Raw genomic sequence first — 26,545 nt, forward strand, 5'->3', positions numbered from 1 at the left:
GTTCTTGTTCCATTATACCTTTTTATGCACATGGACTCTGCCTGAAGTAACTACTATTGCTCTTCCTCACCATTTATTCTTAATTAATGTCTTAAAAATAAATTAGCAAATAATTAACTATATTATTAAACATTAAATAAATAAAAATGATTAAATAATTGAAATTTTTTTTAAAATGTCTTATTCAGGGATTCTTGTTTGGAGGGTGGTTTGTAAAATAAGAGAGAGAGAGAGAGAGAGAGAGAGAGAGAGAGAGAGAGAGAGAGAGAATGTGTGTGTTTTTCCTAATAAGACTGGAAAGCTCTCTGAAGAGTTCATTTCTCCATAATGATCTTCCCTGATAGAAGAAAGCCCCTTTAAGAGGATGGATGGATGGATGGATATATAATGTATGTTTATTATATGCTTTCTCTCCTGACAGACTATAACCTCCCTGATGGCAAGAACTTCCTTATTTATGTCTTTGTAACTGTCAAGTAGCACAGCAGCTGGAATATAAAGTGCTTAATATTAAATGCCTACTTGCTTTATTGACTGAGGGATCCTGTCACAGAGTGAAACTTCAGGGATAAAGTCAAAAAGAACTATAAAATGGGGTGGATGGGACTTTGGGAACAGCAAAACAGGGGAAAAGCTGAGCTTCCCAACCCATTTATTTGCATGCCCTATTCTCTCCTTGAAACCTCCAGTAAAGAGTCTGCTTTCAGGCTTTCACAGACCTTGGAATTTCTGAGGACCCCTCTCATTTTTAGTCAGGGAATTCTCCTAGGATTATAGATTCAGAGCTGGGAGGGGTACTCTGAAGTCAATTAGCCCAAGGTCTTACTAGCAGTTGAATCAAGGCAGGGATTTGAACCCAGGTTTTCTTATTCCAAATCTATTTCCCCCCATATTTTTTAATTTTTAAAATCATATATTGTGTCTTTTTTCCCCCCCAATCTGGTCAAAGGAAATAATTAGTCATCCATCTCCCCAACTAGGGACAATTTTTATATATACTATACTTATAAAGAAGTAATTCTAGCCCTTCTTTACCTTCTCCTTCATCCTTACTAGCACCCTTTCCTCCCCGTACTGAAACCTCTCCAATAAACCCTTGTCCCTTTAGAGATGAAGGGTCTCCAGATAAACTATAGTATGCTGATTTAATATCTTCCCAGTACAGAGGTGGTCAGTAGGTAATGCCATTCAACTGTCTTTGGGAGCCTAAAACACAATTTACCTTTCAGAAGACACTCATGATGTTCTTGAACAACACATGACCCTTTCATCTCTTTTCTGTTGTTCTGAGGGAGACCCCCAAAAAAGCAAACAACCAAACCCAAAGCAAAAATAGGTTCTACACCTACCTGATAAGGAGATCCCGCAGATAAGCAAACTCACAGTGTGTAGTATTTTCAACTATGAGAAGGAAATAAAAATGTATTACTAAAAAGTGATAGGAAGAAAAAACTATCCCCCACACCCTATCTCAACACAGTTATAATTACTCAAGCCGAAAAATGAAAATGGGATTTTATTTAGGAAATGTTCACTTTGTTCTGTCCATAATCTTCTTTTTAAATATGCACATCCCCAAGCCATCCACCCACTCACCATGGGATTAACCCAAATACCTGCCTCCTACTCAATACATTTGTGCTTGGACAGACACATATATGCACACTTGCACATATTATTAAGACTTTCATAAATCTGTCCAAAAATTTTTTTTCCTTTCCTCAATTCCTTGTGATTTCTTTTTCTAATTTTGGCTTCTAATCTATTATTTTTCTAATTATTTGAGACTCCAAATAATTTCTAAAGTTGCTAAGACATACCATTTTACCCAAGGGGAAACAGATAGTTGGGGATGGGAAGGGAGACACTTTGAGAAACTACAGGTAAAACTTCTGCCTCATATTCCTCTTGCCTCAATACATTTCAGGTACAGAGAAAGGGGGATAGATCATCAGACTTGATTTAGACACTTCATTCATCTAAAATTAACAAGATTAATTTTTGAAAGAAATAAATTCAACATCCTGGATTAAAAGGCAATTCATGTGAAGAATATCAGGACTTGGGATTCCAGGGCCAGTTCTTGTTCCATTATACTTTTTTATGCATCATGGTTACATAGCTAAGTCTTATCTTAGTAGAGCTAATAGTGGCAGTGTGGTTAATAAAAAAGATATTGCAAACTTGGATTGAATTAAGAGAAATGCAGTATTTTGAGGGGAAGCTACAGTGATTCTCTGCTGTGAAGAGCTATGCTCAATCTGAGCTCACAAACAAACTAGACTATACTCCAGATGAAGTAAAAGTCAGCAAAGTGAGGACTCTAAAATATATTCCCTTTGCCTCTTGGAATCACTAAGTTTCCTCCAAAATTCAGCTCAAAAGTCATCTCTTTCAGGAGATCTTTCCAGATCCCACCAGCTAATAGATCCCCACACCACTATCCCCCCCACAAAAAAATATTTTATATATTTTCTATATACTTATATGTGCATTTGTTTTCTAGTAGAACATGAGATTAATAGAGGCAAAGGTTATTTCATTTTTGTCTTTGCATCTACATAGTCTAGACCAGGTTTTTTGTTTAGTTGCTTTTGTTTTTGTTGTATTTGATTCTTCTGACCCATAATAATAGCTCTCTTCAGTAACCCATACTTGATCATTTTATTTTAACTGGACTCAGCATCTTTCTTTCAGTTTAGTGCTACCCAGACAGGTTCTGGCACAATCTGAGCATGATCTTGGCCTCTTGGGGATTGACAATATCACCAACAGGTTCTCAGCAATTTCCTACAGTTTCTAATGTCAACCATGAGGGGGCAGCAGAAGCAGCACAATGAACAATGTCCTTATTTCAGGTTCCATTCCCTTTTTTACCCCCCCCCCCCCTTTGGCCTTCAGTAAACATGCCCTCTATAAAAAGAACTTTAATCAGAAAAATATCTTTAGGAGGGAGGAGGGACATAGAAGGAGATGAACTGGCTCAGTCACTGCACACCCCCCCCCCCAAGGAAATGAAGTCAATAGACACAGGATGCTGCTAGGACCTAGGATGGATCCTCATTAAAGGGCAATCTAAGGGGACTCTCTAGCATGTGCATGTAGGTGGATGTGGGGAGCAGAATCCTAGAACAACTCTCTTCCAAAGGACAGGGCTGGGTTTGAATTAAGATCCTAACACACAGAAGGAAGGTCTGGAGGTTCTTCCTGTCTCAAGTGTTGGAGGACCTTGTTTGAAGTTTCCTTGTCAACGTGGCATTTGAAAAATATCCAGAGGGTTAAAAAGTATACCCACAATTGACAGATACCACAAACACAAACTCTCACTCTCTCACTCTCTCTCTCACTCTCTCTCTCTCTCCCTCCCTCCCCCCCCCCCCCACTGGGGGTGGAAGAAGGGAACAGAGGAAAAACAATGCACCATCTTTTCTCCACCCAACATTCAGAAAAAAAATCTTGCAGTCCAGCAGTCAATCAGAGCTAAAACAAAGGAAAAAGGGTCACTGTTCTTCCACCCCCTCCTCCAACCCTGTCACTGGGGCAAGATGTCTGTTGAAGGTTTTTCTGTCACAGTATGGGCAGCTTACTATTTACTGGGTTTTAGTTAGTTTCTCCTGAAAGAGCTCAAGATTTTATTTGACCTCAAAAAACTTAACAAGGCAGGAAGAATTGGGATCATATTCTCCATCAGATGTAGTCACTAATAATTTTCATAGGATTGTAAGTTTTTGAACTAGAAGGAACCTTAGTGGGAACTAGTTCAATAGTTTTCATTTTGCAGAGGAGGAAACTGAAGACCTAGAAAGGTGATGACTTACCCAAGATCATACAACTAAAGAACAAGTGGCAATTCCTTCCAGTTTTAATTCTACAATTCTTACTATGTGCTTTTAGCTATACCGCAAGGAAGGATTTCACTAGGATCAGAATAGGGAATGACTAGAAAGTGATAGCAATGTAAAATGTTTCTATATATCTATCACTTTTTATTTACTTAAGAAAGTGAGAACCAGGCTAGACAAATGACTTGACCAAAGTGTGTTACTCAAAACTCATTTGAGTCATTCATCTCAACTTCTTCAGCATTTTCCACTGGGTCTGGGAGTTGATATTTTAATCCCAGCTCTGCAACAAGAGTTGGCTGTGAATGAAATCATTCCATGTCTCTAGATATATTTCTTCATAAACTAAAAGAATTGGATTAAATCAAGGTTTTTTTTTAAAACCTTTTTCATATCATGGACACTTCTGATTATTTGATAAAACGAAACCTTTCTCAGAATATTGGTTTAAATAAAATAAAATATATAGACTAACCAAAACACCCAATTATGCTGAAATATAATCATGGAGATTTGTTTTAAAGTTCATGGAACTCAGGTTAAGAAATTCTGTATTAGATGATCTCCAAAGTCGAATGGAGCCATTGAAGAGAAGTTGAGTTATTTGTCCAGAGTCATGAAACTAGTTTGAGGCAGAATTAGGATTACAACCTAGGTATTTGAACTAAGTACAGTGTGATGATCTACCATGTTTCCTTCCCAATGGAGGTCTCTGTGGTACTGCTTTCTCCTAATTCAACCTCAACTACCTCAAATGTTCACCCACTGGGGAAAAAACAGAGAAAAGGAAATTTCATTACCTTCAATGGTGCCCCATTTAGTCTTCCTCCCAAGGATCCTTTTCCCATTCACTTGGTATTCATGGTCACTGCCAACAACAGCAAATGGAATCATTTCCTAAAGAAGAAAAAAGTGGTATGGGAGAGTTTTAGATGCTATAATAAAGAAGTTCCATTAGTTTGGCCAAATCTCCCACAGATGGGGACCAAGTCAACCAGTCTTTCTTCAGAAGAGATCTGTTCTACCAAGGGAGAAACTGCTGAGCTCAGTTTTTGTCCAAGATCTAAAGATAAATCACCCTCCCATCCCCTTAGTAAGTCACTGGGGGTACCAGTTCCAGTTGGGTAATTTTATACGAATGAGTCTTCAACTAATTTACTTACTCTAAATTTTTCATTGACTAGCCTGTCTTCTGGATCTTCATCAAATTCTTTCTGGGGATATACATCAATACCATTGGACAGCAAGTCAGCAGTAATCTGAAGTGAGGGAAGAAATAAAGATAGATATCAGTACAGAAAGAAGAGGATACCCCTGTATACCACATGTCTCCACTCTGTGTCCATCTGCCCTGACCTCAGAGAGAAGAGGATGGGCCATTTGCCTAGAATAATTTGCACTCCTACATTTTTTTCAGAGTAGGAGGGAGTAGTCTGGCATCTTGGGAATTTTTCCCACTTTGTTTCAAGAACATAGAATGGAACCAAATAACAAAAGAAAAGATTTTTAGGGCATCTTTCTTGAACTAGACTATATTATTCCTTCCCCAATTAGCAAAATTCCTGAGAAAATAATACAGTATACATAAACCCACCCAAGAAACTTTCAGTACTCTTATACCATGTTTTTTCTTCTCTGAATCCATGCCCCACCCCTCTTTCTTTCCACCTTCTGTCGGATTATAACCCCTCAAGTCCAAAACTCCATAGCTTGATTGAACATCACATTCCTAACAAACTCATCACTCTGGACACCAACTCCATCACATGGAACACATAAAATCCCTCCCAAAGGAGAAATAAGTGAGAGCTTTTGAAGAAATTTCCGGATTCTTGCTGAGGATCATGGGTTGTGGGATGTACCCCAGGTACCAGGCCAAAAAATTTGTTCCTTTTCTTTTTAATGAACCAGATAATAGTTCTTGCTCTTGAAATAATTTTTAGCAAATTATAGGCTCTTCTTTCCCTGGGAGTTATCCCTGTCTTTTTCCTAATAGAAAATCAAAGACTTCAAGAAATTTCAATTTGGAGGAAACCCTTTTTAAAGAAAAGTCTAGAGAAATGGATTGATTATTCCAGAGTCACAAAATTAATGAATGATAAATTCAAATCTGAATTTTATTTCATTACATTTCTCCATATCACCACTCAATTGATACCGTTGTCTCTAAAGTAACCAATGATTTGGTTTGGCAATTAACAAACTACGTGGTCTTGTTCAGTTCTGACCTTTTTCAACCTCCACTGACACTACTAACCAACCTCTTCTTTCAAATATTCTCTCCTCACTGGATTTTTGTGACCCTGCTCTCTCCTAATTATTTCTTTTTATCAATCCAATAACTCCTTCTCTGTCTCATGTGCTGAATCATAATCCAAAGAATTTCTTTTAATGGCAGGTGTTCACCAAGGTTCTGTCCTAGACTCTCTTACCTTCTTATACACTCTTGGAAATCTTACCAGTTATGACAGACTTAACTATAATCTCTATGCAGAGAACTGGATCTTTCTATCCAGTCTTGGGCTGTCTCCTGACTTGCATCACCAACTACCTAATAGACATTTCAAAGTGGATAGATAGTATAGATGTTTGAAACGCAACATATCCAAAAAAAAAATTCCCTCTTTCATCTTTCCTATTTCTGCCAGACAACCCCTCCATTCTGGTCTCTCCAATTTGTAATCTGGACGTTAAATTGAACTCTTTTTCCCAGAAAACAAGAAAAATGTGGAAAAACTGAGAAACCCTACCCTATCCCACATATAGCTGTCAAATTTCAACATTTCTACCTTTAAAAATTCCTTTTAATCTGACTCCCTTTTCTCAGAATTGCAGCTATGATCTGTATTCACCTAGATCATTATGGTAGTCTCCTAATTGGTCTGTTTCCAGTCTCCCACCACTCCAGAACATTATTCACATTGATAACAGAATAATGACTATGTCATTCCCCTTACCCAAATGGTTCTGGTGGCTTTCTACTGCCTCTAGGATAAAATATAAACTCTTCTGTTAAACATTTAAAACTTTATAGGACCAGGTCCCGGTCTGCCTTTTCATATTAAATGGATGTTACTTATTCTGCTTCTTATACTCTGCTATAACCAACCAAACCAAGCTTTCTCTTTGTAACTCACTCAACACACTCCAGTCTTCTTGCCTTTGAACTGATCATGGAGTTCCTCACCTCTTTAAAGACATATCTCAGGGATCATCATCCTTCCCCCCCTCCATGCATACATGCAAACACACACACATAATATTCATACATATGCACACTTGTATATATATATATATATATGTACATATATATATAATACATACATATACATGTGCTGATATATATGCATGCATACATACTTTTGCTTCCTCCATTAAAATAGAAGCTCTTTGCCTGCACAGAGACTGTTTTATTCTTTGTATTTCTAGCACCAGAACCTAATATATAATGCCTGGCACATGGTAAACATTTAAGAAATGTTCATTGATTGATGTTCTCTTAGAAGAGGCAAAAAATATGCTTGTGCATTAAAATTTCCAGATAAACCTGGGCTAAACAGGTATTATTGTTCCCAGGGGCAGAAATCAAATTTGTGTCAAAGTGAGTGAGCAATGATCACATGTTTCCAGAACATCAACTTGCTAAAAAGCACCAACCTCTAAAAGATTCTTGTTCCTCTTACCAGTTACACATCCAAAGACAGTATGGAATGCCTCCTGCCAAGTCAGCCTAGCCCATTCCCCAAAAGTCAGGACACTGGACTGGCTATCCAGGCTCAAGCTATTGCTGCTCCCACTTCTAGAACAGTGAAAACAGTGTTTTATTCCTGACCTCAACAGAATATCTGTTAATGTGTGACTATGTCCTGGGGGGGGGGGGGGGGGGGAATGTCCCCTAGTTCCAGAAGATAAAAGTACAATCTTGATTTTTAAAGCAAGAGATGAATCTCATGGACTTTCTCTTCCATGCCAAAAGCAGGTAAATAGTAGGTTTCAATCACTGAGAGGAAAATAGAACAGTCAGGAATCTCACCTATGACCATCAGAGGAAGGAACTGCCTCTTTCAATGCATGTCAACAGCTTCTCTGCAACTTAGCATCCTACAGAGTTATCTGGAGCACCATAAAGGATAAGCCATTTGCCCAGTATCATGCAACTAGTATGTATCAGGGATGGACTGGGGTCTCCCAGACTCCAACACCAGTTCTCTATCTACTTAACTATACAAAATTGCCTCTCAGATCAGAGATAACCACTGAGACTGGATCTGAGTTTTATCTCCTCAAATGTTCCAATTCAAAATATAGACAGTTCTCACTTTATGTAAATTTGTATTAAGCAAATTTAACTTGATGTGAATAATTTTGAAAGAAATTTGCATTCCAAAGAAACTGCAATGTTAACATCATCGCATAGTACTGTGAGCACTCTCTCTACCTCTCTCTCCTCTTGCTCCTTGGCTTGACTGTCCACCTCTCAAACTCTCCCACCAACCCTCTCTCCCCTCCCCCCCAAAAAAACCTTCCAAATGAACAAAAAACTTACAGCTATGGAGGAACTACCATCATGATGGATTAGGAACTAGGCTTTAGACCCCATCACTGAGAAAGGAGACCTTTGCCCAAATGTCCAGTCACCATATGGCTGACCCCAGCCCCATTTGTTCCTCCTCCCAATCTTGCTTCTCTGTCCAGTCCCAGTGTGTCTTCCCCTCACTCCAGAGGCGGGTGACCTTCCTACTGTTTCCTTCCTTCCCTTCCCTATCTCTTCAGGCAAACTGACATTAGACAAAAATCATAGAGGTCCACTTATGTAAAGTGAAACTGTACCACCTTTTCCCAGAAGCCCTGTGTGGTCTCCTTAAAAGCTTCCACCTTGAGTGGGAAAGGAGATGTTGTCATGTGGAAGAGTACATAGAGGCCCCCATCCCTGGGGCATGCTGATGGCCTGGCTTTCAAGAGAACTATTTGGAGGTGAAAAGGCCTTCACTGCCTGCTCCATGCAGGGCTGAGTCTGCAGGATTATTCTGGGCTTCAGGCCAGATATTCAGATTGACAGAGCTGCCTAGGGGGGCAGCCCCCCTGCCCTGGTTCATAGGTTGGGGGAGGGGAGAAAACAAGAAAAATGTGGAAAAACTGAGAAACCCTACCCTTTGTTTGAAGTAGTCTCTTTCTTCCAGCGTCAGAGTATCAGCTTTTGCAATGACTGGGACGATGTTAACCACTTTGCTCAGACGTCTCATGAACTCAATATCCAGTGGTCGGAGACTAGAAATGAATAATTTGACTTAGATGGGGATGATCAGGAAAGACAGAGAAACAATAAGGGGTTTTTAGCCCCTTGGTCACGACACAGGAAGAATACTGTGCAGTCACCCATCTGGGCCAAAGTCTGTTTTCTATTGTGCTTAGATGGGGAGGCTAACTCAGTTGGGTAGAGCATGGTGTTAATGAAGCCATCACAGAGTTGATCTTCATCCAAACAAGCTTTCTTTTACACAGAGGAAATATCATGTTCCTTGGCCACAGGCTGCACTCCTAACCCTAGTCAGCTGCCTTCTACTATGTACCTTCCCCAGGTTACAATAAGACTTGCAAAATGTGGATAGTTCAGCAAAATTCATTTATCAGCATGTATCCAGCCCCCCCCAAATAAGCTAAATAGCCAAAAATGTAAATTTAGTTGGGATTTATTACTGTTTCAACTTAAATTCCATATAAGTTATTTATCAAAAAAATACCTTTAAAAGCATTTTGAGGAAATAGAGAATTGAGGAAAAAGAGAATTTGAGGAATAATAATTTGAGGGAAAAGATTATGGGTATAACCCATAATCAGCAATCCTGCTCTTTCAGTAACCTGGTACAGAGATGAAGGCTGCTAATCTCTGGGGGCTGTCATTAGTTCTGAACATCAACCCAAATGGAATGCCTGCTATGGGGCCTTCTTTTGGAAGGACAAGGGAAAACCAATAAAGAAACTGAGGCCATAGTAAATCAAGTCTCCCTTCTGCTAGTCCACCCAGATCCCATCCAAAGGATGCCTTCTTTCTGGCTTTTCCCAACATGTCTCCATTCTGATAAAAAGTGATGCCCTCTCTCATCTTACTTCCAACACCCTCAAGGATAAAACACTCTGTTTTTTGCAGTTACTGGTGGCACAATTTGCATGGGGGGGGGGGGAACAAACTATCTCCATCTCCTAATATCTAATGGCACCACCCTCTACTGGCTACTTAGATTTTAAAAAGACCTGTTCTTTGGTGACTTATAGTTATAAGCATGGTAAAGTTTGCTGATCCTCCAAGTATTATATTCACACTGTGGCATTGGAATGTGCCCAACTTCTGTTGAAGTTTTTCTTTATTTAGCACATAAAGAGTTAAAGTAGCCAAAGCAAACTAGCACAAGTCCAAACAGAATGTGGCAACCAACCTGGGCTTAAAAGAGCCAAGAAAGAATTGTGAACAAAAATGAAGTCTTATCTTAGCTCTACCACTTAACTTGCATATGACCCTCCTCTATGGGTTTCTATTTCCTTATCCATAAAATGGGGAGAAAGAAGGGTGGATCAAATAATTTTTGAAGGGGAGGCAATCATGGTTAAATGATTGTCCATATTTGGTTAAAAATTTGCCCATATTTTATCCAATATGCCACAAAAGTGCTCCTGGATCAAATAATCTTTAAAGTCCCTTTCCAGCTCTAATCCTATGACATTAAAATGATTAACTCATTATGTTTCTCCTATTTTCCAATAACAATAGCAAAAACTAGAATATGTAATATTTTAAGACACAATTACTTTATATCTTATCTGATTGCTCCTCACAAAAGCCCTGAATTGTAGGTGCTATTATTATTTTTATCATTCTCATTTTACAGATAAGGAAAGGAAGGTTCATTTTGACAGAATCATACAGCTAGATTCTGAAGGATTTGAACCCAAGTCTTCTAGATTACAAATATAGCACTCTATCCACTGTGTCTCTAGCTACCCCTCAAGGAAACCAATGTAGTAAATTATTGCTGTTAATTATTATTATCATCATTAATATTCTCTATCTTCTAGGTATCCTGAGCAACAAGGATGGGAACACATTTCTAGTGTCATATATTCTATAAGAATCAGAATCTCTAATGAAAACTTAGCAGTAAAATTGGCGTCCTTTTCACATTTTTTCAGTTTTCCCCTTACACTGGACTTTTTGTCTAGGTCATTAGATGTCAAATGGCTTATTAATGAGTTAGCCAACATACTTGGGGATTACAAGATTAATCACTAGGATCTGAACAGACCAGATATTTAGGGGTGACTGAATGAAAGAAAAAGATTATTAAGAACTTCCTATGTGCCAAATGCTGGAGACAGAGAGAAAATGAAACAGCTCCTTTTCCCAAGACTTGATGGGCTGTTAGCAGAACCTGGTGCTCCTGGCCCAGAGGCCCTAGTTCTGTTCTTGGTTATATGGATACTCTTGTTGACCTGGGGAGGGCGGGAAGTCATGATAGGGACCCAACAACCTTACTGTTAGGTTTAGGCATTTACTTTCTAACAAAGGTCCCAATTTCCTGTCTTCTTCCTAGGTTTTTTTTCCCTATGACTAGAATACTAATAGGTCATATTCATTTCCCTCTCCCACTTCCCACCTCACCCCTCCCCACAAAAAAACCCCCAAAACAAACAAAAAAAAACAGTTTCCATAAATATCATAAACAGTTAGTAGTATTTAAGTAAAACTGACAAAAGGATATTCTGGATAGCCAAAATCCTTAAGATTTTTGTGAGCTTGGGTGAGGAGTTTAGAAGATATTTTCCCCACCATGTGGGGTTTTGAAGTAGTATGAGATTCCTTACTTAAGAATAAATGAATCATAGATAAAATTAGGAAGAACCTTTGAGGTTATTGAGACCAGAGGTGTCAAACACACTGTTCAGATGGGCCCAAAACAGTCCTGAGTACAGCCAGAATCAAATTAAAATGTACTTGGGAAATATTTAACAAAATAATAAAAGCACAATAAAACACAGATGATAATACATTTGAAAATTAAGTCAATGTGCAGCACAGAAGGATCCTAACTATGGGTTTTTCTTATTGTTCAGTAGTTTTAGTATGACTATGATCCCATTTGGGGGTTTTTCATGACAAAGATACTAAGGTTTGTCATTTCCTTCTCTAATTCATTTTACAGATGAAGGAACCAAGGCAAACAGTTAAATGACTTGCTCAGGGTCTCACAGCTAATAAGTGTCTGAGGCCACATTCAAACTCAAGAAGATGAATCTTTTGACTTCAAGTTCAGCAATCTATTCACTAGCCTCCCTAGTATGGATTAGTGGTTCCCATTTCTGTTTGACTTTGATACCACTGATCTAGACTAACACCAATACACCCATCATCAAATTTTACCAATAGGGAAACTATAAAGCCTCTCCACCACCCAGATCTTGGCAGATGCAATCTGTTTCTACTCCACATAACAAGTCCATTGCTACCAAAGAGAAAATATAATCCTCTGCATCCTTTCCATAGATAACTCTGAGGAAAGGTTTGCAAAATGAGCAGAAAAAAGTATTATATACAGTATAGAAAGCTATGAGCCAGGAAACCTGAGGTTTAGTCTGTCCTTGTCTGATTGAATAATCTTGGGATTTTACTTCTGCACTTCAGTTTCTTCATATCTGATGAAAGAGGGCATTGACTCAGAGATATAGGATTAAATTCAAATAGAAATGGATCCCTGCAGATTGCCTATTGACTTAGAAAACAACAAATCAACATTACCTATGTTGTACTGTATTTTTACTTTGTTAATTTTATTTTTCATTTATAAATTTCATTTATAAATAACAAATATGTTATTTATTTTAATCTAATTCCTAGTACATTTGAGATTTTTGGAGCATTGGGCCTCCTAAGAGTTTGACACTTCTGTTCTAGAAGGTTCTCAAGGTCCTTTCCAGCTCCAAAGAATTCTATGGTTTGGTATTTCTGCTGGTTATGACAGGGTCCCAAAGATAAGTCTGACTTATACATACGAATGGCCAGTGGCAGGGATGAAGTAGATGCAACAATGCACCCTGGTGTCTGGGATCCTCTTCTTTCGGTTAATATTGATTTCCTCCTGCAGGTATTTCTCATACTGATCATTAATGAACTGCATAATGGGTTGCCAGCTGCGTAAAGGAACGAGGGTGGAATGTAACATTATTTTTTTGAGTGTGCACAATCCCAGACCTAGAATTATTTCATTACCAGACTCAAGGAAAAAAGATCTACCCCCCCACCCAGTGTTTTAGTAGATTTCTGGAGAATCAATCTGGAGCTCAGATAGAATATTCCCAGAGAGCAGTGAAGCATTTATGCAGTGGTCTCTCAGATTTTGTTGATAGCTTTTCTCCTTTTATCTCTTAACTCCAAATTGTGATCAAAACATCACAAATTCCTTAAAGTCTCTGCCCTCTTTTTTAAGTATAATCCATGCTCCTCTGCCATGAAGTTATAGGAATTTGTTTACCTTACTCAAAATAAATGGTACAGCTCTCTGCCAATCCCCTCAAGTCATCCTTGTCACATCCCCATTCTCTCCCACCACATACTAGCAAAAATCCAACCTGGATATGACTCTTAGGGCTTGGGATGCTTACCAGTTTTCATTGTTAATGTGATCCCCAAAACCTGGTGTGTCAATCACAGTCAGTTTCATCCGGACACCCTTCTCCTCAATTTCTGCAAAAACAGAGAGAACAGTATCTTGGGACTTGGGAGCAAGATAAAGAGGGAGACAGGTTGATTTTCCCTCTAGAACTTAAAGGGAAGAACAAGTAAGTCCCTTCCAATTTTGAAGTTATGAAAGTTATAGAAGTTATAGAAAGTTATAAGAAAGGTGAAGGATGACAGGAGCTTCAGTAAGTTCTCTGGTTAAGACCTTAATACTGAAAAACAAAGGTCTAAGACAATCCAACTCATCTTCCTCTACAGGAGTAGAAATAATGCTTCTATTCATCAGCATGAAAATTTCCTATACCCTGAATTTTTTTTTTTTGACAAGGACTGGGGTCAGAAGGAATGGAGTACAAGTAAGGGTTGTTTACCAATTTTTAATGAAATACTTCTTTTGCCCATAGAGAACACTAAACAAGATATCTTAAAAGAACCTAAAGAAAGTCACAGACCTTTACAAGTCTGTTCTTAGTGTAAAAAACTAAGAATTTCTGTTCCATTCAAAGAGCCTCTCCTCTAACACTTAATTCTCCTCAGGCATAAATTCATCTGACTTATGAAAAGTCCATATCTCCATGATTCCAAGGATAGTGGCATCTCTCTGTGGGAATTATTCACTAAGACAAATAAATGAATCATGCCCCACCCATTCAAGCCCCCCAATCCCTGGTTTCACCTGTCTCCCCAGAACACAGTTTGAGATCTCACCATGAGTGATGGATTTTATCTCAATGGTTTTGGGAATCCGTTCCTCCGAAACTGGTTGGACTGATTTCCGACTGACTTTGGATTTGAACAGAGTGTTGATTAGTGTAGATTTTCCTAAACCACTCTGACCTGAAAAGGATAAAGGCAAACTGAGTTAGAAGGAATCACTGTTGAGTTATTTTTTCTGGTATCCAAGAGCCTAACTTTCTGGAATTTCTGCTTTGAAGATGGCATCCATCTCTTTATGACTTCAGGGTTCTTCTATATTTGGCTCAACCTTTATACCTTGAAGCTCAAGGTGTAATTTACTGAAGAATACTCAGCTTCATTCATCTATCAGTTCATTTTCTAAGCTAACTCATGCAAAGAAATTATTACCAATTAAATATGAAGATCAGCTTGGAAAAAACCATTTTGTTGCATTGATCAAGAAGGGGATAGTTAAGTATGGGGGAAACTTGAGAATTTCTAAGCATAGTAGAGAAGTTGCCATGGAGAGAAGCTCAATTTGGAATCATAAGACCTAGCTAGCTTTGAACATTAGCTCTGTAATGCATTGTCCTCCAAATAAAAAGGCTCCAAAGACAAGCCTTCCATTTGAGTTGATTTTCAGAACTAATGACAGACAGGCCCCTGAGATAAGCAATCTTCATCTCTACACCAAGTTAATGGAAGAGCAGAATTGCTGAGTATGGGTTATACCCAAGACACACAAAAATTCTGTTTCCTCAAAGTGCTTTTAAAGGTTTTTTTTTCATTTTTTTCTCGATAAATAATTTATTTGGAATTCAAGTTGACACAATAAAAAACATGACCTTGGGCAAGTTACTTCACCTTTCCTTGTTGGTAAAATGAGGAACCTTGGTCTATAAGGCCCCTCCTACCTCTAAATCCTGCTGGTCCAAATTAGAGGAAAAATCTCTAAGGATAGTTATTTCCTTCTAGAAAAACCTTTGTGGCAAGACAAATATAAGATTTATTGTTGTTCAGTCATTTTTGACCATGTGTGACTCTTCCTTACCCCATCAGGGGATTTTTGGCAAAAATACTAAAGTGGTTTCTTATTTTCTTCTCCAGAAAAGAAACAGAGACAATTTGCCCAGGGTCACATTGTTAGCAAATGTCTTGAGATTTGAACTCAGGGAGATGAGTCTTCCTAGTTCCAGTCCCAGTACTCTATCCACTGTACCACTTAAATGCCCCCCAAAACATAATTGCAGCAAGACTAAACAGAGTCAAATATATAAACCAGAAAGAGGATGGTTTAAAGAAAGAAAAGAAGTAACATGGCTATGAATTGGACTAGGTAGTTTTTGGAACTTGGATACAGAAACTGGGCAGAGGGTTTCTTCACTATAAGGCTGCAGCCAACTTCTAGCTGATTCCATTCTCCATCCTTCAAATTCATGAGTCAAAAGCCCTCATGCCTTCCTAGCCTCCTTGGTTAAGGGAAGGCTGGGGGTATTCCCAGCTCAGTATTGTTTGTATTCTCTACATAAACAGCCTGCAGCTGAAGGACATGACACTGGTTGTGAAGGGAAAAAAAAATAGAACACCCAGGACTGAAATCTGAACTGGGGTCATTTGAAAGACCTGAAATACAACAGAGACTATCATTTGCAGCTATCCCTCAAGGCTAGAGGCAATGCATTCACTGGTCCAGTGCCCACATCCTCAGGCTAGATTCAGATTGCCCAGGCAGACAAGGAGGGATCAGTGCTTGTTTGCTAGTGATCAGCGTAGCAGCAACTAGCATGAACCCCTCTACATAGGATCCAAAGGTCTTCTGAGCTCTGGGATGTGCCTCTCAATCTCCTTCCTCTATCACAAGTTCTAAGGGAGGCTCTGGATAAAGTAGAGCAAAGACCAAGGACTGAAAGAAGCAAGCCTACCCAACTCCCCTCTTTCCTCTACAAGCAAGAGACTACCAGGCTTTAGGAAAAAAGACCTATTCTCTTATGTTTTTCCTTTCTATCCCATGATTTTCTTTCTTTACCCTTAGTCCTAATTCCTCACACAGAAAAATGACTTACGTAAACATGGTAAACACAAATGTGCATGTTTAATGTTCACTAGACTGTTCGCTGCTGAGAGGAGGTGGGTGGAAGAAAGGTATGTAACATAAATATGCATGCGGATGAATATTGAAAAGCTTTCATAACATATAATTGTTAGAAATAAAATAAAATACCAATTAAAAAAGAAATAAAGATCCATTAATACTTTTTAGCAAATTAATCAAAAGAATGAGTTAGTGTGTCTACTCTTCCTCAGTAACTGGCTTTAATTCCATCCTTGCTCACTTTCTCTCAACTCAATCCACTTCCACACAGGTAATTTCTATAATTCATGAAAAAAAATCCATATATTTTCTTTCCTAAGTGCTTTATTCAAAATGCATTAGAGGATAACATTCACAACATTCCCCACTGATCATGTCAAATGCCACCAATATACTGCAGTTCTTCATGAATGATGTATTTTATTCTGCTGATATTTCTTTGGGGGTTAAAAAAAAGGAGCCTGGCTTTAGGATCCAGGGTCAGGAAAATCCTAAAGCAAGACTCTAAATGCTCTGTTTTAAATTTGGATTTGGAAAGGCTAAAGAAAATAAAGACAATGGGAGCCAAGAGCTTAGTCAAAGTAAAAACTGTAATGATAACTTATAAGAGGACGACATTTGTATTTTTTGGGGGGAGAGAGCTTATAAGAAGTGCTCAATACTCTAGCATTGAAAGAATTATATAGTCTTCATGTTGGAAAGGGCTTCAGAGTTTAGGTGGGTCAATGTACATCCAAAGAAGTATTAAAACTGAACACTTGAAAAGAAAAAAGGCAGGTAAAAAAGGAAAGAGGCAGGTAAGCAAATAGTAGTTGGCCAATAAAGCAAATAGTTTGCAAAAAAATCCTTACTGAAACACTGAAAAGGGGTCCTAAACTGTGTCACCCCTCACCTCCACTCCCCACCAGATCACTTCCATTTTCAGCTAAACTGAACCCTGACCTTTATTCTTCTTAGTGACCACCTCCTTCCACAAACCACAGTGTTTCCTGTAAAGCTCTCTTGGTTCTGGGGCCCCAGGAAGGATCTGAATGATTTTACTTCTTAGCCAGCCTCTCTGCAAAGCAAAGTTGCTTCAGGTTACTAAGAAATTTTAAACCCACAACTGGGTGCATACATAGAGGTGGGGGTAGGGATGGAGATTATTAACAATGGACCAGCTTAGAATGGCAGCACTAGATTTTCCATTCTCTTTTGGAGAGAATGCCAGAAATAAGTGGCAATATACATACATACATACATACATATATATATACACACATATATATACATATATATGTATGTATGTGTATATATATATATATATATATATATATATATATATATATAATACACTATGTATTCCTCCTCTATCCTTTCTCTTTCTGTTGAGGACAGCACCAAGTTTCGATTCACCCCAGTTCACAACTCTGAAGACATCCTTGATCAGTATTATTTTTCTCTTCACTGACAAAGCCACTATCCTAGTTTGGTCCTCCTTATCATCCCCTGCCTGGACTATGACACTTGTTTCTTAAGTGGACTCTTGATTCTTATCACACTTCTGGTATTCAATAGGTGCTTAATGAGTGCTTGCTGACTTGCCTTCCAATCCTCCCAATTATTGATGCTGAACAAAGAGAGCAGAAACAAGAGAACATTGTACACTTTAACAACCACATTTTTAAGTTGATCAATCTTGATGGATGCAGCTCCTCTCAGCAGTTCAGAGACCTAGGACAATCCTAGGGGACCAGGTATGGACAATGCTATCCACATCCAGAGGAAGGAAAAACAAAACAAAAAACACAAACCTACAGAATCTGAGTGAACACTACATTTGCTTTTTAAAAATTTTCGCTTATTTTTCTTTCCTATTTCATGGTTTTCTTTTTTTCCCCCTTATCTAGTTCCTCATACAGAAAATGCCTAATCTGAAAACATGTTAAACACAAATGTATATGTACAATATTCACCTGACTGTGCTGAAGGGAGAGGGGTAGAAAGGGACAGTGGAGGTAAATTATGTAATTTTAAAATACGCATGTGCATGTGGATGAATATTGGAAAAACTTTTATAACATGTAATTGAAAAAATAAAATATCATGAGCAGAACCAGAAAAACACTGTACACCCTAACAGCAAAATGGGGGTGATGATCACCTTTGATAGACTTGCTCATTCCATCAGTGCAACAATCAGGGACAATTTTGGGTTATCTGCATCTGTATCCAGAGAAAGAACTGTGGAGTTTGGACAAAGACCAAAGACTATTACCTTCAATTTAGGAAAAAAACCCATTAGATTATTATGTAATTTTGCTCTCTTATACTTTATTTTTCTTCCTTAAGGATATGATTTCTCTCTCATCACATTCAACTTAGATCAATGTATACCATGGAAACAAGGTAAAGACTAACAGACTGACTTCTGTGGGGGGTGGGGAAGCAAAAATGGGGAAAAATTACAAAACTCAAAAATAAATAAAATCTTTCTTAAAAAAAAGAAAATATCAATTGGAAAAAAAAAGACATGCACCCAGTGAGATAGCACCCAAATTCTTAGAGGAGAAGCTGAAAGAACTACAGGAAGACACAGACAGCAAAACTCTACTAGTGGGAGACCTCAATCCCCCACTCTCAGACCTAGATAAATCGAATCATAAAATAAACAAGAAAGAAGTTAAGGAGGTAAACAGAATGTTAGAAAAATTAGATATGGTAGACTTATGGAGGAAACTGAATGGGGATAGAAAGGAGTATACCTTTTTCTCTGCAGTACATGGAATTTATACAAAAATTGACCATGTACTAGGACATTAAAAACCTAATGATCAGCTGAAGAAAGGCAGATCACAATGCAATAAAAGTCATATGCAATACTAGGCCAAGGAGATATAGACCCAGAACAAATTGGAAACTCAATAACCTCATTTAAAAAAATGAGTGGACCAAAAAACTAATTATAAAAAGAATTAACCATTTTATCCTAGACAATGATAATAATGAAACAACATACCAAAACCTATGGGATTCATTCAAAGCGACTCTCAGGGGATATATTCTTTTTTTTTTGTTTTCTTTTTTTAATTTTTGCAAGACAAATGGGGTTAAGTGGCTTGCCCAAGGCCACACAGCTAGGTAATTATTAAGTGTCTGAGACCGGATTTGAACCCAGGTACTCCTGACTCCAAGGCCAGTGCTTCATCCATTACGCCACCTAGCTGCCCCCTCTCAGGGGATATATTATAGCTCTAAATGCTTACATGAATAAATTGGAGAAAGAGGAAATCAATGAACTAAACATACAACTAAAAAAATTAGAGAAAGAACAAATCAAAAATCCCCATTTAAATACCAAAATAGAAATTCTAAAAATTAAAGGAGAAATTAATAAGATCAAAAGCAAAAAAAAAAAACTATTGAATAAATAAAACCAAAAGTTGGTATTATGAAAAAACCAAAAAATTGATAAACCTCTGGTCAATTTGATAAAAAAAAAAAGAAGAAAGCCAAATTGCTAGTATTATAAATGAAAAAGGTGAACTCACCACCAATGGGGAGGAAATTAAAGTAATAATTTGAAATTATTTTGCCCAACTCTATGCCAATAAATTTGATAATCTAAGTGAAATGGATGAATATTTACTAAAATATAAGTTGCCCAGGTTAAATGAAGAAGAGATTAAATACCTAAACAACCCTATCTCAGAAAAAGAAATTCAACAAGCCATCATTGAACTCCCTAAAAAAAAAATCTCCAGGGCCTGATGGATTCACAAGTGAAATCTACCAAACATTTAAGGAACAATTGGTCCCAATTCTATATAAACTCTTTGGAAAAATAAGGAAAAATGGAACTCTGCCTAACTCTTTCTATGAAACCAATATGGTGCTGTTACCTAAACCAGGAAGAGTTAAAACAAAGAAAATTATAGACCTATTTCCCTGATGAATATAGATGCAAAAATCTTAAATAAAATCTTAGCAAAATGATTACAAGTTATCACTAGGATAATACATTATGACCAAGTAGGATTTATTCCAGGAATTCAGGGTTGGTTCAATATTAGGAAAACTATTAGTATACTCAATTATATCAACAACAAACCTATCAGAAATCATATGATCATATCAATAGATGCTGAAAAAGCTTCTGACAAAATACAGCATCCATTCCTATTAAAAACACTAGAGAGTGTAGGAATAAATGGACTGTTCTTTAAAATAATTAGTAGTATCTATCTGAAACCATCAACAAGCATTATATTCAATGGGGAGAGGCTAGAGGGATTCCCAATAAGATCGGGGTGAAACAAGGGTGCCCATTATCACCACTACTATTCAACACTGGATTAGAAATGTTAGCAGCAGCAATTAGAGAAGAAAAAGAAATTGAAGGAATTAGAATTGGGAAGGAAGAGACAAAACTCTCACTCTTTGCAGATGACATGATGGTCTACCTAGAGAATCCCAAGAAATCATCCAAAAAACTACTGGAAACAATTAGCAATTTTATCAAAGTTGCAGGGTATAAAATAAACCTCATAAATCCTCAACTAGCAAGATACAGCAGGAAGAGCTAGAAAGAGAAATCCCATTCAAAGTAACCTCAGACAATATAAAATATTTGGGAGTCTATTTGTCAAGACAGACTCAGAATCTTTTTGAAAACAATTAAAAAACACTTCTCACACAAATTAAATCAGATTTAAATGGGCAAATATCAACTGCTCATGGATAGGTAGAGCTAATATAATAAAAATGACAATTCTACCAAAATGAAACTATCTGTTTAGTGCCCTACCAATCAAAATTCTAAAAAATTACTTTAATGAGTTAGAAAAAAATTGTAAGTAAATTCATATGGAGAAATAAAAAGTCAAGAACTGCCAGGAGCTTAATGAAAAAAACTGCAAAAGAAGGTGGCTTAGCCCTACCTGATCTAAAAGTATATTATAAAGCATCAGTCATCAAAACTGTTTGGTACTGGCTAAGAAATAGAGTGGTAGACCAGTGGAACAGACTAGGTGTAAAAGCAGGAGATGCTTATAGGAATCTGCTCTTCGATAAAGCCAAAGAGTCCAGCCATTGGGATAAAAACTACTGGGATAATTGGAAGTTAGTATGGAAGAAACTTAGATTAGACCAACACCCAACAACCTTTACCAAGATAAGATCCAAATAGTTACAAGACTTAGACATAAAAAAACAATACTATAAGCAAATTAGAAGATCAAGGACTAATTTACCTGTCAGATCTATGGAAAGGGGAGCAGTTTATGACTAAGGAAGAGTTGGAGAACATCACCAAAAACCAATTAGATGATTTCGATTACATTAAATTAAAAAGCTTTTGCACAGATGAAACCAGTGTAACCAAGATCAAAAGAAATGTAGTAAATTGGGAAACAATCTTTACAACTAATGATTCTGACAAAGGACTCATTTCTAAAACATACAGAGAACTGAGTCATATTTTTAAAACAAAAAGTCATTACCCAATTGAGAAATGGTCAAAGGATATGCAAAGGCAATTTACAGATGAGGAGATCAAAGCAATTCATAGCCATATGAAAAAATGTTTTAAATCATTAATTATTAGAGAAATGCAAATTAAAGCTTCTCTGAGGTACCACCTCACACCTCTCAGATTGGCCAATATGACCAGAAAGGATAATGATCATTGTTGGAAGGGTTGTGGGAAATCTGGGACACTATTACACTGTTGGTGGAGCTGTGAACTCATCCAACCCTTCTGGAGAGCTATTTGGAACTATGCCCAAAGGGCAACAAAAATATTCATACCCTTTGACCCAGCAATACCACTACTGGGTCTATACCCTGAAGAGATGAGGAAAAAGGTTAAAAACATTACTTGTACAAAAATATTTATAGCAGCCCTGTTTGTGGTGGCAAAGAATTGGAAATCAAGTAAATGTCCTTCAACTGGGGAAAGGCTTAACAAACTGTGGTATATGTATGTGATGGAACACTACTGTTCTATTAGAAACCAGGAGGGATGGGATTTCAGGGAGGCCTGGAGGGATTTAAATGAACTGATGCTGAGTGAGATGAGCAGAACCAGAAAAACACTGTATACCCTAACAGCAACATGGGAGTGATGATCAACCTTGAAGGACTCACTCATTCCATCAGTGCAACAATCGGGAGCAATTTTGGGCTGTCTGCAAAGGAGAGTGCCATCTGTATCCAGATAAGGAGCTGTGGAGTTTGAACAAAGTTCAAGGACTATTCCCTTTAATTTAGGAAAAAACAGGTATCTTATTGTCTGATCTTGTTACTTCTTAGAATTCTTGTCTCTTCTCTAAGGATATGATTTCTCTCTTATCACACCCAATGTGGATCAGGGCACAACATAGAAACAAAGTAAAGACTGACAGATTTCTTTCCATGGGGGGTGGGGGGAGGGAAGTAAGATGGGGGGAAAATTGTAAAACTCAAATAATATCTTTAATAAAAATTAATAAAAAAATGTGGAAAAAAGAAACCTTCCAATTGTCTCTGATAAAATATAAACTCAGAGAGCTATTTCAGATTTATTGTATTCACATAGTTAATTCAGATTCATTGTATTCACATACTTAATTCTCCCTGAACTCCACATTCTATACACCAACTCCATGATTTTGTCCAGATTATTGTGTCTCTGTGACTGCTACATTCTTGATTCTGCCTCTTGGAGTCTCTGCTTCCTTCTACGTTGCTGTCTTCCTCTTTGAGATTACTTTCCATGGCCTTTTGTCTGTGTCTTTTATGTGTCTAGTTATTTATGTGTTATCCCTACCAGTAAAATCTGGACTCCTTGAAAAGAAGGATTGTTTGCACTTTTAACCATATTCCCAGGCATTTAATGGAAATGACCATTATCATATACAGGAATTTAATGTTGTTGGAGGCATTTAATGTTGTTTTTGATTGACAGCAGGCTCATCTCTTTGTCAACTTCTTTCCTGATTTGCAGAGCTCCCTCCTGTTTGCTTACATCTGGAATCCCCTCAACCCCTAGCAAATTGCTAAGCTACCTTGGGCAAGGACTGCTTTTGGTTTTCTCTTTTTATTCTTGACAAAAAGTAAGTATTTCATAAATGCATGTTGGATTGAAAGGTGTTGGGAACCAGTATGGCATGGTAGAGTACATGGAAACAGGAACACCTTCACTTAAATTCTGCTTCAGATGCTTATATGACCATGGGAAGGGTTAATTATCCTCAACCTCTTTCCTCATCTGCAAATTGGATTTGAGATCTTTACCACTTACCTCCCGGGGTTTTTGTGAGGATCATATGAGACAATAAATGTAAAGTGCTTTGCAGACCCTAAAGTAATATATAAATGTCTAATATTATTGTTGTTATTATAAAATCACAGTTTATGCTGAAGTTTAGGAGAAGCAATTCAAGGACAAGTTGTTATCCTGTTATTATCTTACACTTAATGTTTTGCTTAGTATTTTCTTAGTAGAGGCTATTAAAATGACTGTCTCAGCAATGTTGTTATAAGTAATGAAATGTCATCTCATCTCCTCTGGGAGCATTTTTTGCTTCCACTCATTAGAAATATCTTTGGGACAACCTGAATAACAGATACAACAATGGAGATGACACATATCTACCTCATCCTCCCCCACAGGATTTTAATTCCTCCTGATAGCTCTCTGTACTTTGAAAGCTTTTCATTTAATGTAGCTGTAGATGATGGCAAATACAATCTAAATACTGTGTTCTTGAGTTTTTATGGATCCATGCTGTGTCTGGGAAATTGTAGGCAACAGTTCTGTCTGTAATGATGTTCTGGTTTCAATACAATTTGTTTATTGAATTCCAAAATACATTTGGGGTTTATAATTCCAATATAATGATTCTCATCTTTTTTGCAATTGGGTTTGGATAAAAATAATTCAGAGACAAATTACCATCCCAAGAATTATTACATAAATGGGTCAAATTATTTTAAAGTCTTAATAAAAGTGTTAGGATGTAAGCTCATCATCTCTTATCTCACTGAAAGCATCATTTGTATGAATTATAATAGTATTCAGAATAATAGTGATGATAAGGTAACAAGATGACATTGGATGAAGAAGTGAACTTAAATCCAGACTCAGGTACCCAGGAAATGCCACTTAACCTGTTTGCCTACTACTTCCCAGAGTATTGTGGGGATCAAATGAGATTATGTTTATAAAGTCCTTGGCACCATATGAAGTACACAAAGACTCTACATAAATATTAACTATAATACATATCTTATTCTGTCCCCATGACTTTGATGTCTTCTGTCATATCTCTATATTTTGAAAATTTTTTCACTGCATTTTCCATATAGTGACATCTACTTAATAACTTACTCTAAGTTTTTATAGATCAATGTTACATCCAGGTGATGGGGGGGGTAATAGTTCTGTATATGATAATGGTCCATTTCCAGAAGAATTATTGATTAATTGCTCCCTGGTTTTTCAGGCCTGTATTTGGGTATGAGAATTTGCTGATTTTTCAGTCTAGGACAGCAAACTTTTGATACAGAATTCCAGGTACCAGGTCCTATCTTGCTTGTTACTTGGTAGGTGCTGAATTTTTGCAGGCTGCACTGCTGTTTAAATTTATTTTGTCTCCTTGCTTTAAGCTATGTTGATCTGCTGGCAGTGACATAGCCTGGATTTACATCATAAATCATATAGGTTTCCACAAACAAATCCACAGGACTCAGTCATTTGTTAACTGCTTCTCTGTTGACCTTTTTTTTGCAAAATTATTTTTGCGCAATAGTTGTTTCAGAGGCTCCATTTAAATATAAACCACTGTTGATTACATTAGATGAGTCCAACAATGTGAATATGCTATCAGTCTTTTCTACTGCTCAATGAAGTGATATGCTTTTTCCAAAAGTATTTCTATAGCTTTTTACCTACTTATTATGTACATAAAAATTTTTAACAATCCTCCTTTTTTTGGTGCAAAACTCTAATCTTCTCATCTGCCTCAGGGTGATGAGTCCTGTGTTTTGCTCTTATTATACAATTTTTTGTTAATATATGTCCCGAAACTATTATAGTATATTTTACATTTTCTGAAATGTTAAGACTGGTATTGTGTAGATATTAATTGCTTCAAATGTATTCTTTCCATTCAGCTTTGATTTTAGAATTCCAATGTCTCTTAAAATTAAAACTATGGCCTTCCCTCCAATATTTTTATATTTAATATATGTTGCCTAGACGAGTTCAAAATATTAATATGGATCAGTTTAATCCACTAGTTCGATCTTTGAATTCTTCAGTCTCTGTCTTTCCTTTGGTATGTTCAGAATCTTATGCATATTAAATAAAAAAAAAACCATTCTGAGATCAATGGAGAAAGATTCCATGAGAAGAAAACAGGAATATGTTTTTCAGTAGAGTCATGCAATCAATCTGAAAAGCAGCATTTATTTAGCACCTCCTATTGCTAGAAACTGTGCAAAACACTGGAAGTCATCCATGTATATCAACTGGTTAATAAGATGTTTTAACTCCTTTAATCTGTAAACCACTCTTTAGTTCAAATTAGGAAAGATGACTAAATACTGGACTTAAAATTAAATAGAATCACCATGGGCTTAAACTGTCTTCCTGAAAAAAATGCCATGTTTTATAACTGCTCTCGACATTATTGTGTTGATGACACATTTCAAAGAGAGAACAGATTTCTGGGATATCAAATACACTAGCAAGCTTGCCATCCTTGGTTCTATTTTATATACTGTTGTATTATTATTGATATTATTATATTCTTAGCCAGAAACTCAACTATCTCAAACAAAATCGGTCTGGGAAAGAAAAAGGGAAGGGAAGGAGACAAGAGGGAGATAAGGAAGACAAGACTTACCAACCACCATGATGTTGAATTCAAAGCCCTGCTTCATGGCTTTCCGCCTCATCTGCTCCAGAATGGCATCAATTCCCACATAGCCAAAGTCAAGGGTGGCCTTCTCATTCCTCTGAGGGATGGCTTGCTTTAGCCCAGCATCTCTAGAGTTATCTGCCATGATGCTGGTATGGCTGGGAATTGCCTCCGAGGCTATGGGGACAAAAGAACAGATATTTGGAATTAAACTCATTCAGAGTAGAAAATGGACAAGCAAATTATACTATGTGAATAAAATTAAAAGTATCATAAGAAATGATGAATAATTCAGAGAAAACTAAGGGGAGTTAAATGAACT

The 26,545-nt window shown here is 37.2% G+C and overlaps 1 protein-coding gene across 6 annotated transcripts in view; it reads right to left on the reverse strand.

Moving 5' to 3' along the window:
• SEPTIN9 (septin 9) overlaps positions 1 to 26,545 on the reverse strand; it is a 406,717-nt gene that overhangs the window by 3,198 nt on the left and 376,974 nt on the right. For all 6 annotated transcript variants that reach the window (XM_074225080.1, XM_074225079.1, XM_074225075.1 and 3 more), the window contains 8 exons: positions 26,209 to 26,400; positions 14,278 to 14,406; positions 13,494 to 13,575; positions 12,885 to 13,022; positions 8,993 to 9,110; positions 5,006 to 5,101; positions 4,643 to 4,739; positions 1,350 to 1,401 (listed from right to left, as the gene is read on the reverse strand). In XM_074225080.1, the coding sequence (XP_074081181.1) occupies positions 1,350 to 1,401; positions 4,643 to 4,739; positions 5,006 to 5,101; positions 8,993 to 9,110; positions 12,885 to 13,022; positions 13,494 to 13,575; positions 14,278 to 14,406; positions 26,209 to 26,368 (872 nt within the window). In that variant the 5' untranslated portion in view covers positions 26,369 to 26,400. The remainder of the gene's footprint in view (positions 1 to 1,349; positions 1,402 to 4,642; positions 4,740 to 5,005; positions 5,102 to 8,992; positions 9,111 to 12,884; positions 13,023 to 13,493; positions 13,576 to 14,277; positions 14,407 to 26,208; positions 26,401 to 26,545) is intronic.

Source organism: Macrotis lagotis, chromosome 2 (genome assembly GCF_037893015.1).
Source record: "Macrotis lagotis isolate mMagLag1 chromosome 2, bilby.v1.9.chrom.fasta, whole genome shotgun sequence".
Lineage (NCBI taxonomy): Eukaryota > Metazoa > Chordata > Mammalia > Peramelemorphia > Peramelidae > Macrotis > Macrotis lagotis.